This window comes from Coenobita brevimanus, chromosome 64 (genome assembly GCF_032717465.1).
Source record: "Coenobita brevimanus isolate Jiangsu-jjx chromosome 64, ASM3271746v2, whole genome shotgun sequence".
In the NCBI taxonomy this organism is placed as follows: domain Eukaryota; kingdom Metazoa; phylum Arthropoda; class Malacostraca; order Decapoda; family Coenobitidae; genus Coenobita; species Coenobita brevimanus.
In genome coordinates this window covers 2,009,693-2,023,704 of record NC_137017.1, presented here as the reverse complement: position 1 = coordinate 2,023,704, position 14,012 = coordinate 2,009,693, and the positions used below count along the sequence as shown (strand labels likewise).

The window sequence follows — 14,012 nt, the reverse complement described above, 5'->3', positions numbered from 1 at the left end:
CCAATAAGGGACATAAAAGACTGAAATAAATGCAAAAGAACCATAAAATGAGGTTTTAGAGGTGAGTTTATACAATATTAAACATTTTGGGTACCGTACTTACAAGTCCCTCGCTCCTGGACTGGTTTGAACTGCCAGTTTGCGGTCCACAGTTAATCCTCTGCACTCTAAATTCAAATTTCTTAACACTGCACAACACTGTAAATTCCTGTGCGTTCTAGTGGCGAGGTATTGCAGTTTATTCACTGTTTATTCACAGAAAACAAGCACCTGTGGCTTGCACTGCTATGAGCGTGGTGTAATGATGGGGTGAAACAAGCTGTGGAACTAAAGAAGAAGGCATATAGTGAATGGTTAGCGAGTAGAGGTAGGGGAGAAGATGAGAGAGAGAAGAGAGAGGTACCGTATATGTGAACAGGAGAAGGGAGGTGAAGAGATTGGTGAAAGAGAGTAAGAAGAAAGTGGATGAAGAGTTTGGGAGGAATCTGAGTGTGAAATGGAGGGAGAATAAAAAATGGTTTTGGAAGGAGGTAAAGAAAATAAGGCAGTGTGAAAGGGGAAATAGTAGGGGAGTGAAAGATAGGAATAATAGATTGTTGGTGGAGAAGAGAGAGAAATTGAGGAGATGGAAGGAGCACTTTGAGGATTTGTTGAATGTAGAGAGTGAGAGCAGTGCAAGTATAAATGGTTGGGGAATGGCAGGGAGAAGAAGAGATGAGTAGGAGGGAGGAAGAGATTAGTAGGGCGGAAGTAGTGGAAGCAGTGAAGAAGTTCAAGATGGGAAAGGCCCCAGGAATTGATGAAGTGTGTGGTGAAATGCTGAAGTATGGGGGTGAGATTGTAGTGGAGTGGATATGGAAGTTATGTAGATTGGCGTGGGAAGAGGGAAGGGTTCCGGAGGACTGGAAATCAGGTATAATTGTTCCTTTATACAAAGGAAAAGGGGAGAGAGAAGTATGTGGTAACCATAGGGGTATTTGCCTTCTTAGTGTGACTGGAAAAATTTATTGTAGAATACTCATTGATAGGGTTAGGCATATAACTGAGGAGCTAGTTGGAGAAGAACAAGGGGGATTTGGGAAGGGAAAAGGGTGTGTAGATCAGATATGTGTTCTAAGATGTTTAGTGGAGAAGTATCTAGAGAAGGGAAAGAAAGTGTATGCTGCCTTCATGGACTTGGAGAAAGCTTATGACAGAATAGATAGGCAAGGTATGCGGAAGGTATTAAGAATATATGGAGTGGAGGGGAAATTGTTGAGTGCTGTGAAGAGTATGTATGAAGGAGCTAGGACTATGGTGCAAGTGGATGAAGTACTTGAAAGGGTACAGCAGGGAAGGAAGGTTGTTGGTTCACTGAAAGCAGTGATGAGAAATAAGGTGGTGAGTATGGAAGTTAAGAAGTCACTGCATGATAGTACTGTGATCCCTACCCTGATGTATGGAAGGGAGGCATGGACCTTGCAAGAGGGGAACAAGTCAAGACTGAGAGCAGTGGAAATGAGTTACTTGAGAGGAGCATGTGGAGTGATATGGAGGGACAGGTTGACGAATGAAGAAGTGAAAGAACGTTGTGGGGTGGATGTGGATGTGGTTGAGAAGATTAGGAGAAATACACTGAGGTGGTTTGGAGATGTGGAGAGAATGGAGAATGAAAGACTGACTAAGAGGGTGTATGTAGGTGAGGTGGAGGGAGCGAGAGGGAGGGGAAGACTGAAGGTGAGGTGGAGGGATGGAGTTCGAGAGGTATATGAGGGAGGGGGGAGTGAGTTGGGGGGAGGGTAGTCAAATGGTGGTTGACAGAGCAACTTGGAGGCATTTTGTCTGGGGCCACCCTTTGCGGGATTGGGGCGTCGGGCTATAGATAGATAGATAGATAGATGATAATGTTTGTGTTGTTAAATCATTTATATATATATATATATATATATATATATATATATATATGATAATGTTTGCTGTTAAATCATTTATTATGATATCATATTGCTTATGAGGTACAGTAGCAGTACTTCAGATCTTCCGAAAACTGTTTCAGTGTGTTAATTGCTTATTGCAATATAAATATTATTATTATTATTATTATTATTATTATTATTATTATTTAAGTTAGTGGTAGATGGGGGCGCTCACCATCCACTCGCTTAGTGTAGTGCTTTTGTGGGTGTCTGCTCTTTCCCTTCTTCCATCCTTCCTCTTCTGTCTTTCATTCCTTCACTCTTTACTCTTGCTTCTGCCAGTGGATGACTTTACACTTCCTTTTCTGTCTTTCTTTCTTTCATGCTTTCCTCTTCCTTCTGCGTATGGGTAACTCTACACTGTGTGACAAGCCAAATGGCTTCCTGTACACCAGGAAACCATTTACTATGCTGGGTGGGAACCATATATCCAGATGATGGCACCTGGTGGTTTAGTGGGTAATTAAGGTACTCCAGTCGGACTGAGCCCGTGTAGGTTTATACCCAAGGGGTGTTTGGGGTTTATTATTCATGTAATGCCACTCTGGGATGAGTGAGGCTGATCACTGTCATCTTAAATGTTAAGACCAACTTGCCCAGCCCCGGGTTCCTATGCTTCTCATGGGGTGACATAGGATTGGATGAGGGCTGGATGGATAGATTATTTAAGTAGCTATTACTCATGTTACTCTACCTCACCCCATCTTTAAATGGGAAAAGAGGCAGGATGATGATGATGATGAAATTGCCACTAGCAAATGATGTTATTCACCATAGGGAGAGTGTCTCAATTGTGAAAGGGTGAGTCCAGTCTTCAGTCAGTCTTTTCAATTTATAAAAAACCTTCTTGAGCTGTTTAATGCCATCTGTTGTGTAGTGTTGACAAAATGAAATAAGGAGCTCATTGTGGTTAGGCACTGAATTTTCCAGTTTTCTTCTTTTTTTTGAATACTCAGTTTAGCAAAGATGATGCAGTTAAATTAAGGATTTTTCCTGACACTTTTTGTTTATCTTTTTATATAACTAAGATGTTGATGGGAAATATCTGTTTTTATTAATTTAATGATTATGACAGGAGATGGCTGTCTACTGTGCCTAAGTTTGTGGTGCATGTATCTACAGTTTGTATGTATATGTATTTGCAGGTGAAATGCTTGGATGCATTCACAGCGCAGCAAACGAGGATGGTGGTGGTTGTGGATGGACTGGACAGCTGTGAACAGGAGAAGGTGTTGTCAGTTCTTGATGCCGTCCATTCACTCTTCACTGACTCAGCTGCACCCTTCATCATACTTCTTGCCATTGATCCTCACATCATCACCAAAGTAAGTGGACCAAAAATAGCAGAAGAAAGACTAGCAGATGAGCAGGTTATGAAGAACATGGCTGATTGTCTAGGAAAGTACCAGGATATGGCTGAGGATGATTTAACTTGATTGAATGATTGTGGGATGGGGCCGGCATTTCATGGCCTTGAATGATGTGTGAATGATTGTCTGATCCATTTCACTGGGTATGCTTTTGATAGCTCTCACACTTTTATGGCTACTTTCTATTCATTTGTATCTAGATTCTTCTGCATCCCATCCTTTAGGTAAAGAGGGAGGATGAAAAGCTATGAGTTTATGATGAGTAGATAGAGTGACAAAGACAGAGTAATAGGTAGGTAGAATCAGCACAACTGGAGGTTTGATGGAGTAGAAGACAAATACTGCAGTATATGAAGAGTAAGAACGATGTCAGTTGCATGAGGGAGTAATGTCAACAGTCATCATGATTAGAGCAAATCAGGTACAGTAGCTATTAGGAATGTGTTGAAGACAATTTCTTCTGAAGAATACCTTGTTAATGGCTGTTACTCCTCCACAATGCACCAACACTCTACTAACATACCTACTTCTCAAGCATAAGAGCAGTTATGATATAGAGATACTGTCATTGTTTGTGAATATTCATCATTCACTCATATTTTATGGTTTTTGATAACTTATACTGAGTTGTGCAGTTCTTTATTTTCATACCACATTTCTTTAGCCCTGGCCACCACAATTAAATATTATTCAGAGTTTTGGCATAATATGGTTTGAGAATGATTAATCCTTTAAAATAGGCTGTGTATCAGTGGCTGATGTTGATAATTGGTACCCTAGTATGGTAGTGATATGCAAGGCAACCCATTCATAGTCTCATGCCCTCCAGTACCAGAGTGAATGTGCTAATAAAATCTAATTCCTGCAGTCCTATGATGCATTATATATTGTGGTCTAGTTGTCAGTTGACAGGTTTATTTTGCTGAAGATAAATTTTTCAACATGGAGAGGGTTAGGTATAGCCTTCATCATCCCTTCACGACTAGACATCTTCACAGGCTGAATAAAATTGCAATTTAGCAGCAAGAATACATTAAGAATCAAATCACTGGGTTGAAGAGGTTAATAAATTTCTGAGCAGACCTGGTAGTGGTCATGTAGGCTGTATGTACAAAATGTTATTGATGTGCACTTCTGTTGAGTATCTTTGCATGCATGATACTACACTAATTGCTTCAATCAGCTGACATTTCTTAAAAGTTTGTTCTTATTGTAACTAGGCAGTTTTATTTAGTTTAAGAGAGCCCTTTGAGTTTAAAGGGTTCATAAAGGTTATATCAAACCATTCCACTTTCAAAAGTTTGTCTCAAGTTGAATTAATTCATCAGGAGATACCAAGAATGAAATAAAAGTGGTGCATTCAGGTTGAAGGGGTTAGGTTATTTGGCACCTCTTAGATCATTACCATACATAGTAATATGTTTGCTTCACAGAACCTGTTGTGAAGTTTCTAGCATTGGTTAGTAAGCCACTTGTTTTAGATGGGATAAAGAGGATCTGCAGGATAAAATACTGCTGCAGATGATATGCTGAAGCAGAGCTTGGACAGTGAAAGTGGAGACTGTCAGAAAGCCAGCTTTGGAAATGAACTGTAATCAAGCTGAGAGAAGAAGCTTGTAAGAATGACTGTAGCGGAAATTTTGATAGGATAAGTTGACCAGAGAAGTAATTAATGGTAGGATTATGGTAAGGTAGTTGAAATTAGTGGTAATCATTTCCAGAACAGTTTACATTACCATGCTGAAGGTAGAGCAGTATATTGACAAGAGAGAGAGAGAGAAGGTAGTTATTGTTATCATAAAATATAATGGGCTGGAAAAAAAAGGTAGCATAGTACAGTCTTTGAACGAGAATGGAGAAGGATAGTAATTGTTTGGTAGGTAAAGTATAATACTGTATATAATTAGTATATGGAGTAGATTGGAAACTATTCATCACAACCCTCATATAGTTATGGTGAGGAGGGAACAAGCTGTTGGGCTGGAGAGAGAATGATGATAAGCAGCTCCTATAGCTTACTTACCTATTTCTTCCTCAGAGGAATACTGCATGTTTAAAAATAATTTCCATTACCTAGTATTAGTTTCATCTGCTCAGTCATTGCTTATTTAGGTATCTCCCCCATGTATCCCAGTTTACAAAGTAATGGCATTTTTCCAAGTTAGAAAATCTACTTTGACTCATAGATGACAGAACATGTCATCAGTTTTTAGTTTGGCACTAAAGAGAACAGTATGGTTCACTTCATAGAGTTTCCATGTTTGACTGCAGGCTCCAGTGACAAGCTAGTAAACTTTGCTTTGTTTGTATAAGTCCTGGATTTGTTTATTACAGGTGCATCACTTGAAATGAAATAATATCTTCTTCAGTTATTAGAATATCAGTACTTTTGTGTTAGGCATATAAACATCATGAGAATGTAATGTACAGTTTATACTTAAAATACTAACAGTTGCTCAAAATATTGTGTGTGGATATAATAATAGAAGTGAGCAACTTTTGGTCCTCTTAATGCTAATTCTTTCAATGGGGAGTGGTGTGGCTTAGTGGTAGAGCATGTGATTTGAGATTGCGAGGTCGAGAGTTCACGCCCCGCCCGGGTAGCTGCCTTTGCTGGGAGGGTAGTGCTCTCCTACCCTAGCAGGGCCATATGATCTATCCAGGTCTAGCTCAGGGGAATAATCTCTTAATCCTTTCAATCTGATGATATCTATATCTATCTGTCTATCTGTATACAGTATATATACCATTATACCATATATATATATATATATATATATATATATATATATATATAATATATGGATGGGTTATACGTGGGAGTAAGTGAGAATGAGAGGGCAAAAGAGGGTGTATGTATTGTGTGCAAGAGATGGAAGGTGAATATAAAAGAGTATGGATCAGTTGGTTCAAGGATTATATGGGTAAGATTGAAAGTGGGAATACAAACGTTGGCATTTGTGTGTATGTATGCGCCAATGCAAGATCGTGCAAGCAGAGTGAAAGAAGAAATCTGGCCAAATGTGGAAGTGAGCATGGAAAAGTTTGAGAGGAATGAAAGTGTTTTTTAATTGGAAATATGAATGGAAAAGTAGGGAATGTGAAGGTGGATGGAGTAGTTGGTGAGTGGGTTGTGCCTGCTGAAGTGGATGAGAATAGCAATGCTCTCATGGACATTTATGCAGAGAGGGGGTTGGTGATAGCCAGTACCGTCTTTAGGCACAAAATGATCCACAGGTATACGTGGCGAGTGATGAGAAGGGTGGGTGGTGAACTGAATGAACGGAAGGCAATGATTGACTTTGTGTGTGTGGATGACAGAATGGGAAGGTATGTAATGGATGCAAGCATGCACAGAGTCTGGGGGAGTGGACTTTCTCAAGTGGTGAAAGTCAAGGTTCAAATGCAATGGATGAAGGAAGGACAGGAGGAAGTAGTCCTTACAAGGAGGGTAGAAAGGTTGCAAGAGGATGGAAAAAAGGCAGAATATATATTGAGAAATGGAGAAGCAATAGGGTAAATATGATTTGGAGCAGTTGGGAGAGGTGGAAGGTATGTGCAAGATATTCACAGAAGAAATCTGTGCAGCATGTGAGGTGGTGTGTGGGGTGAAGAGAAGACGAAAAGGAGTGCAAGGAACAGCATGGTGGAATGAAGCAGTCAGGCAAGTTGTGGTGCAAAAGAAGAAAGCATATAGTGAGTGGATGGGAAGCAAAGGCATGGATGAAGTTGAGAGACAGAAGAAAGACTTATATGTAGAAAAGAAGAGAGAGGTGAAAGGATTAGGAAGAGATAGTAAGAAGAGAGTGGATGAGGAATTTGGAAGAAATTGAGTGTTAAGTGGGAAGAATGTAAGAAATTGTTCTGGAAAGAGGTAAAGAGAGTTAGGCAGGTTGATAAAGAAGTTAGTGAGGGAGTGAAAGATATAAATGGTAGATTACTAGTGGAGAAGGGAGAAAAAGTGAGCAGATGGAGAGAACACTTTAAGGAACTGTTAAACATAGAGAAAGAAAGTAATGCTAGTGGCTGAGGGATTGCTGGGAGAAGGAGGGAGGTGAGAAGAGAGGAAGAAATCAGTGGGATGGAAGTAGTGGAAACAGTGAAGAAAGTCAAAATCGGGAAAGCCCCAGAAATTGAAGGAGAGTGTGGTGAAATGATGAAACATGGTGGAAAGATGGTAGTAGAATGGATGTGGAAGATGTGCAGATTGGCCTGGGAGGAAGGTAGAGTCCTGGAGGACTGGAAGTCAGGTATAATTATTCCCCAGTATAAAGGAAAAGGGGAAAAAAAAATGTGTGTGGAAATCATGGGGGCATTTGTCTTCTGAGTGTAATGGGAAAGGTATATGGTAGGATACTTATTGACAAAGTTAGGGAAATAACAGAGGAATTAGTTGGAGAACAACAGGGAGGTTTTAGGAAGGGAAGAGATTGTGTAGATCTCAGATATTCATCCTTAGTTCTTTAGTGGAAAAGTTTCTAGAGAAGGGAAAGAACTTTTTTGTGGCCTTCATGGATTTGGTGAAAGCATATGACAGAGTGGATAGACAAGGAATGTGGAAAATATTAAGAATACTGTGTACGGAGTAAATGGGAAGTTGTTGAATACTGTGAAAAGTATGTATGAGGGTGCTAAGGCAGCAGTGCATGTGGATAGTGAACTGAGTGAATTTTTGTATCTGATTGTTGGATTGAATCAGGGATGTATCATGTCCCCATGGTTGTTCAGTCTGTTTATGGGTGGGGTTATAAAAGGGATACAAGATAGGGCAGTGGATGTTGGAGTGGCCCTGATGAGAGAGGGCAGCATTTGAAAACTTCCTGTACTGTTGTTTGAAGATGATACTGTATTATTAAGTGAAGATAAAGGGAAACTGCAAGGCTTGGTGAACAAGTTTGGGAGAAACGGAATCTAAAGGTGAATGTAGGGAAGAGTAAAGTTATGGTCTTCGAGAGAAATGAAGTTACTGAATGTACAATGAGGTTGGGTGATAAGGAAATGGAAAATGTGAGTGCATTTAAGTACTTGGGTAGTGTGGTGAGTAAGAGTGGAAGTTTGGAGGTTGAAGTGCTTGAAAGGGTGCAGCAAGAAAGAAACATTGCTGATTCTTTGAAAGCAGTGATAAGAAATAGGGAAGTAACCATGAAAGTAAAAAAGTCAATGCGTGATAGTATTGTGATACCAACTCTAACATATGGAAGTGAAGCTTGGGCCTTGTTGGAAGGACACAAGTCAAGAGTGAGAGCAGTGGAAATGAGTTACCTGTATTTGAGAGGAACATGTGGAGAGACGGACCGACAACTGAGGAAGCGAAGGAACGTTGTGGTGTGAATGTGGATGTAATAGAAAGCGTTAGGAGGAATACATTGAAGTGGTTTGGCCATGTGGGGAGGATGGAGAGTGAGAGACTAACAAGGAGAATGTATGTGAGTGATATGAAGCGGGGGGGAAAAGGAGGGGGAGGTCAAGGATGAGATGCCAAGGAAGCTTTTAAGCCAGCTTCACCAAATTTACAGTACAGGGTACCAGTTGTATGGAAATGCTGTGTTATTTTGAAATCCATCCCTGATATTTTAGAACTTATGCCTTACTTGTAACGAGGACTGACTGTAAAGCTCTTATGATAAACTGTGGCTGATAACCACTAACATCTGTCTACCACCCATGCTGCTGCTAGGCTGTGGTTGCATCCAGACACCAGAGGTTTCATAGGGATTACAGAGCCATGGTATACCTCTCCCTCTCAACTTGACTCTTCCATCCTGACTTGTTGTTGCCATATCCATAGGCCTGTATCACTTTCCCTCATGACCACTTCACTTTTATTACATTCCATTCCCTTTTATCCTTCCTCCCCTTCCTCCCTTATATATATATATATATATATATTTATATATTAATATATATACTCCAGCCTTTCATCTTGATTCTCCCATCATGACTTGTTGCTGTACTTTTACATCACTTTCCTTTATGATCAGTTTACAGTACTGTTGTTTGCAATAATTCCAACTTAACATATGCTCACTAAGCACATTTTTTACTAGAACATCTTTCTTGAAACATGCCATTGTTAATTGTTAAAGTCATGATATGCTGGATTCCTACACATCACACCCATATTTCTCTCACTTATCATTGTAATTGTTATTATCGTATCATAATTTTGTATCAGTTATATTTAAAGTTGCTTTTGGACTCCAGCATTTGAATAGATACACCCAGTTGCAACATGAGATGTATGTTCATTTGAATTAGCAGCTTTTATTATCATTATTATTATTATTTTTTTATTTTTTTATTTTTTATTTTTCAAAGATGGTAACCTTTCTTGATGGAAATTAATTCTCAGAGTTATATTCTCTAAGCACGATAGTTTCTAGGAAAACATCTACAATATTAAGTGAGGAATCACATTATTCTCCTGTACCTTCAGCAGATTACATTTATTTTTTCTTTTATTTCACACTTCATTCTTTCCCTATTCTTTTCTTTTAGAATTTCCTTTCTTACTCATTGATTCCCATACCTCACAATTAACCTGTTCAGTCTTGTTACATATTTACTATTTCATTCTTGTTACCACTGGACAGTTTTATTAATTTTAGGATGGACATCTGTTAATGAGGTTACTGATAAAGATTATACGTTATCAGACCTGTCCTGTTCGAGTAGTATCTGAAGCTCAGTAAAATTGTCTGAAAGTAACAAGAATAAAATGAAAATTTTATCCTTTGGCTGGACAGATTAATAATTCATACCCTTTCTTTGCTTCATGTAATTCCTATCAGTCATACTCCTCTTGCTAGTTCTTTGTAGGCAGTAGCATGCAGATTAGTAGTAAATTATAGTTGCTCATGCTTTGTCTTAGGGAACATGAATAAGTAAGCACTGCTTTTGCATGGTTATTTAAATAGAAGTCAGTGGGGAAGGTTGTTTGTGCTAATCTCTTCAAGCCAGTGACTTTTTGTATATTTTGTTCTTCATGTTTTACAGACAGTTTTATTCATGTTAGGAAAGACTTTTGAACTGAAGGGGTTAGATATAGCTTTGATTAACCCCTTCATGGTGAGATCCTTCCTAAGTTGAATAAAATCATTAGGGTCTAGGGGAAAAAAAAAAAAAAAAAAAAAAAATCCTTACCTCATGAGGAGCAGAGATATGGTAAAATGAATCTGCCTTATGATAATGCAGTGTTTGGTATTACTGGCTTTGAAGTAAGTAGTGTATGGTATGTTCTGTTTGAACTTGGTGGTCTTGCAGTGTAAATTCTCTCAAAGGAGCCAATAATGTATTGCATCAGCTGTGGTTGATAGTCTCTTTACTGCTGTACTTGTCTGTTCTGTCACTTCACTTCTTTCTTTCTTTCCCTTCTTAAATTGATGGGTGAATACTTCATTATCTTACTACTGCAGACGACCCTTTTTTTTTTCGCTCTATATGATAAAAAATCATGATTAATGGATGCTTCAGCAAGTACATAGCCAGAATTTTTAATTGATGAGGGATAGACCAGTATCACTGACCTTGCTAGGATAGAAGTATATGTGAGGTTTAAACCAGAATCTAGATTCCTTAAGATATCATTTCCCTTCTGTTGAAGACAGAGAGAGGAAATTGTAATACCCTAAAGTACTGCAATAACAAAAATTTTTCTTGTAATCTTAAGAAATCCTGCAGTGCTTATATTCACAAGAATGTGGTAGTTGATAGCCATATTACTAATTTCATGGAAATGCAGAAAATATTAATCTCTAAATGCATGAAATCTTGAAAACAATTCAAAATGGCTGTCTGTGGTAATACAAAGCAATGTATTCTACTTGGTTCTTCATATCTGTCCAGTGTAATGTCCCTGTGACCAAATGTAAGTTAATCTCTCAACATTGATTTAGCTTCAGTTTTGATTGAGGGGACAGTGGCTTCAGTAGTCATGCACTTGAGCCTCAGTATTGTACATTTTTTTTCGTTTGGAGTATGCAGATACAGATTATCACCAAGATCTTTTATTGCTGCCACTAAATAGCACTGTTGCCCCTACCCTCTGACCCTGGATATTGTTAGCAAACAGGAAGTGGAAGCATGCCAGCCTAGCTAAGTAGATCAGATGGTAACTGGTTTAGAAGTAGGCTTTGCCACCCCTACACTTACTCAGCACCTGCACCTGTTACCTACTGCCCTCTGCCTTTAGATTGTTAATGCCTTCACTCAGGGGATGTAATATTGTATTCTGGTCTATTTTTGCAACTGTCATATAATATTATTCAACCTGGAATAACTGTCATAGTGGAGGTGATAATGAAGGATAAATCTGTCCCCTCCAGTTCAAAAGGTTTCCTAAGCTGAATAAAATCATAGGAGGTAGCTGCTGTAGCAAGAAGCTACATCCCTTGGTTGAAAAGGCTAACTTACTTATCAAGCTTCTGTATTGTATTTAAATGTTTTCAATCTTGTGTACTGTATTGTAGTTAAATTTATATGTAATTAATACAAATTCTGGTGTGCATGTAGATAGTGTTAAAGTGTAACGGAACACAGGATAAGTACAGTATTTCCATAAGAGATGTAGCCACCTTTTTCAGGGTAGCAGTATAATTTCTAACAGTCAGTAACCCTTATATTTGATAGCAGATAATACATCAGCAGATTTAATCTTTTCAGTTACCTGATCAGCTCAATGGCTCAAAATGACACACTTCATCTTTTATTGGGCTTTTTTTTTTTTTTTTTTTTTTTTTTTTTTTCACCAAAATTAAATCATGTACACATAATGGTAATCAGTATAAAATTATAATGTGACTCAGCCAGTATGTTAAGGATTAATTAAAGTAGAATTTATCCTGTAAATGCTGGAGTGCCATCCTTTAGAGGTTAAGCAAGAATTTTTCATAGCTGATAATGTATTTTAACAGTATATTCATCTCTCCTGCCTGACAGGCCATTGAGCAACATGTGCACCGTGTGTTCAGTGAATCATCTATCAGCGGGCATGACTACCTGCGCAACATTGTTCACTTGCCCTTCTACCTCCAGAACTCAGGCTTACGCAAAGTCAAACAGGCACAGCAGGTGGGTCTTTCACACCAGAGGCCATATTCTTGTTGGTTAAGGAGGGTCCCTAGCACCTTTTGCATAGCAGTTTGTTTTATTACAGTATAGCTCATTATTCTTTTGTATGTTGGAATACATTGGTGTGAGCAGTTGGTCACCCTTAATGTCTGGATTGAGTATCGTAGCCCCAGACCCCCTATTCTTCTGATGAAGAAGTACCAGGTTGGATGATGGATGGATGGATGGACAGTTTATGCAGTTCATCATTTTTTATACCGGTATCAACATTGATTGCATATACAACGTACAAGAATAACATACTGGTACCGGAAATGGAAATAAGCTGTTGAGAAAGAGGTGCTAGCAAACCCCCTTAACTGATGAGAACACAGACTCAGGACAAACTAGTCATGGCACCTACCAGTGCAATGTAGACAAATTATACTAAGCAATTAATTTTTCACTCTTGGAAATGACAGGTTGTGATAATCAGTATATTATACGGTACAGTGCAAAAAGGAACTTTCATGCTATTAAGGAATATATGTGGGTTACATAGGTTAAACTGGGTAGGATATGCAGAAATTTGTGAAGATATGCAGCTAAGAAGTCTGTTGATTGGAGGGTAAAAGAGTTTGTGCTTATACTATATGGTCATATAAAGATAATTGATGTGAGTGGGGTGGTATATATAAGTGAGTTTAAGGGTGGGAGACGGCATGGAAAATCAAGAAGGAAGTGGATGGATATGGCCAAGTGACTGTGAATAAGGCAGGAAAAGCATTAACCTTCCAACCCTCCATCATTCAGTCAGTATTTCCCTATGAAGAGCTTAAGAGCCCAGTGCTAGGCTACGCAGTTTGGATATTTGAGATAAGAGTGACCAGCTGCTCACTCCTGGCTGTATTGTATAAACAAGAAACCCTCAGCCACCCTACAGAAGAAGACTTCCTTGGTCCATATCCAGTTGAAGAGTCTTAACTTTCATGACTACCAGGTGTCTGAAGAATTATGTAAGGGCAATAGGGCTAATACTGATTGAAGGGCCATCCTTGCATGCATCAGAGGTTTGTCCCATAAAGGAGAAGGTTTTCAAGTATGGTAGAGAAAAAAGCATTAATAAAGGATAGAGATGCAATAGATGCGTTACAATAGATGAGTGAAATCACTAGCAATAGAGATACATAGGATGATTGTTGCACCTTTGTTTTGACTTAGCAGATATTGGAATGATTCCGGTCCCAGTCAGTATAAAGCCTAATGCACTGTATAAGGATCAATTGGCCTTGTAGGTGGAGGCAAGTATTTGAAGGTTTGAGTGATGAGTGAATGGTCATGTGACCCATTTCACTGGTTGCTCTGTTGATGGTTCTCTGACTTTTGCTTTCCAGTTCCTGGATCCCTCCCATCCTATGTATGGAAAGTGACAAGTAGGATTATGATAATACTGAAGCTTTTTTATTGTAGCTGTTACATTGTTTCCTTGTAATGCAGGCTGCAGAACGTATGAGAGGGAAGGTCCAGAGCACGTGGTTGGAAGTGGAGACAGATTCCGTTAGTCTTGCTACAACCTCAGCAATGGGCGGTATCAGCCATGTAAGACATGCTTTTATTTTCATGTAACTTTCCATTTGGC

At 38.9% G+C, this 14,012-nt stretch overlaps 1 protein-coding gene across 1 annotated transcript in view; it reads left to right on the top strand.

Moving 5' to 3' along the window:
• LOC145404595 (kinase D-interacting substrate of 220 kDa B-like) overlaps positions 1-14,012 on the top strand; it is a 623,448-nt gene that overhangs the window by 584,594 nt on the left and 24,842 nt on the right. The window contains exons 16-19 of the mRNA XM_080276114.1: positions 3,101-3,280; positions 9,003-9,053; positions 12,263-12,394; positions 13,871-13,972. Coding sequence (XP_080132240.1) covers positions 3,101-3,280; positions 9,003-9,053; positions 12,263-12,394; positions 13,871-13,972 — 465 coding nt within the window. The remainder of the gene's footprint in view (positions 1-3,100; positions 3,281-9,002; positions 9,054-12,262; positions 12,395-13,870; positions 13,973-14,012) is intronic.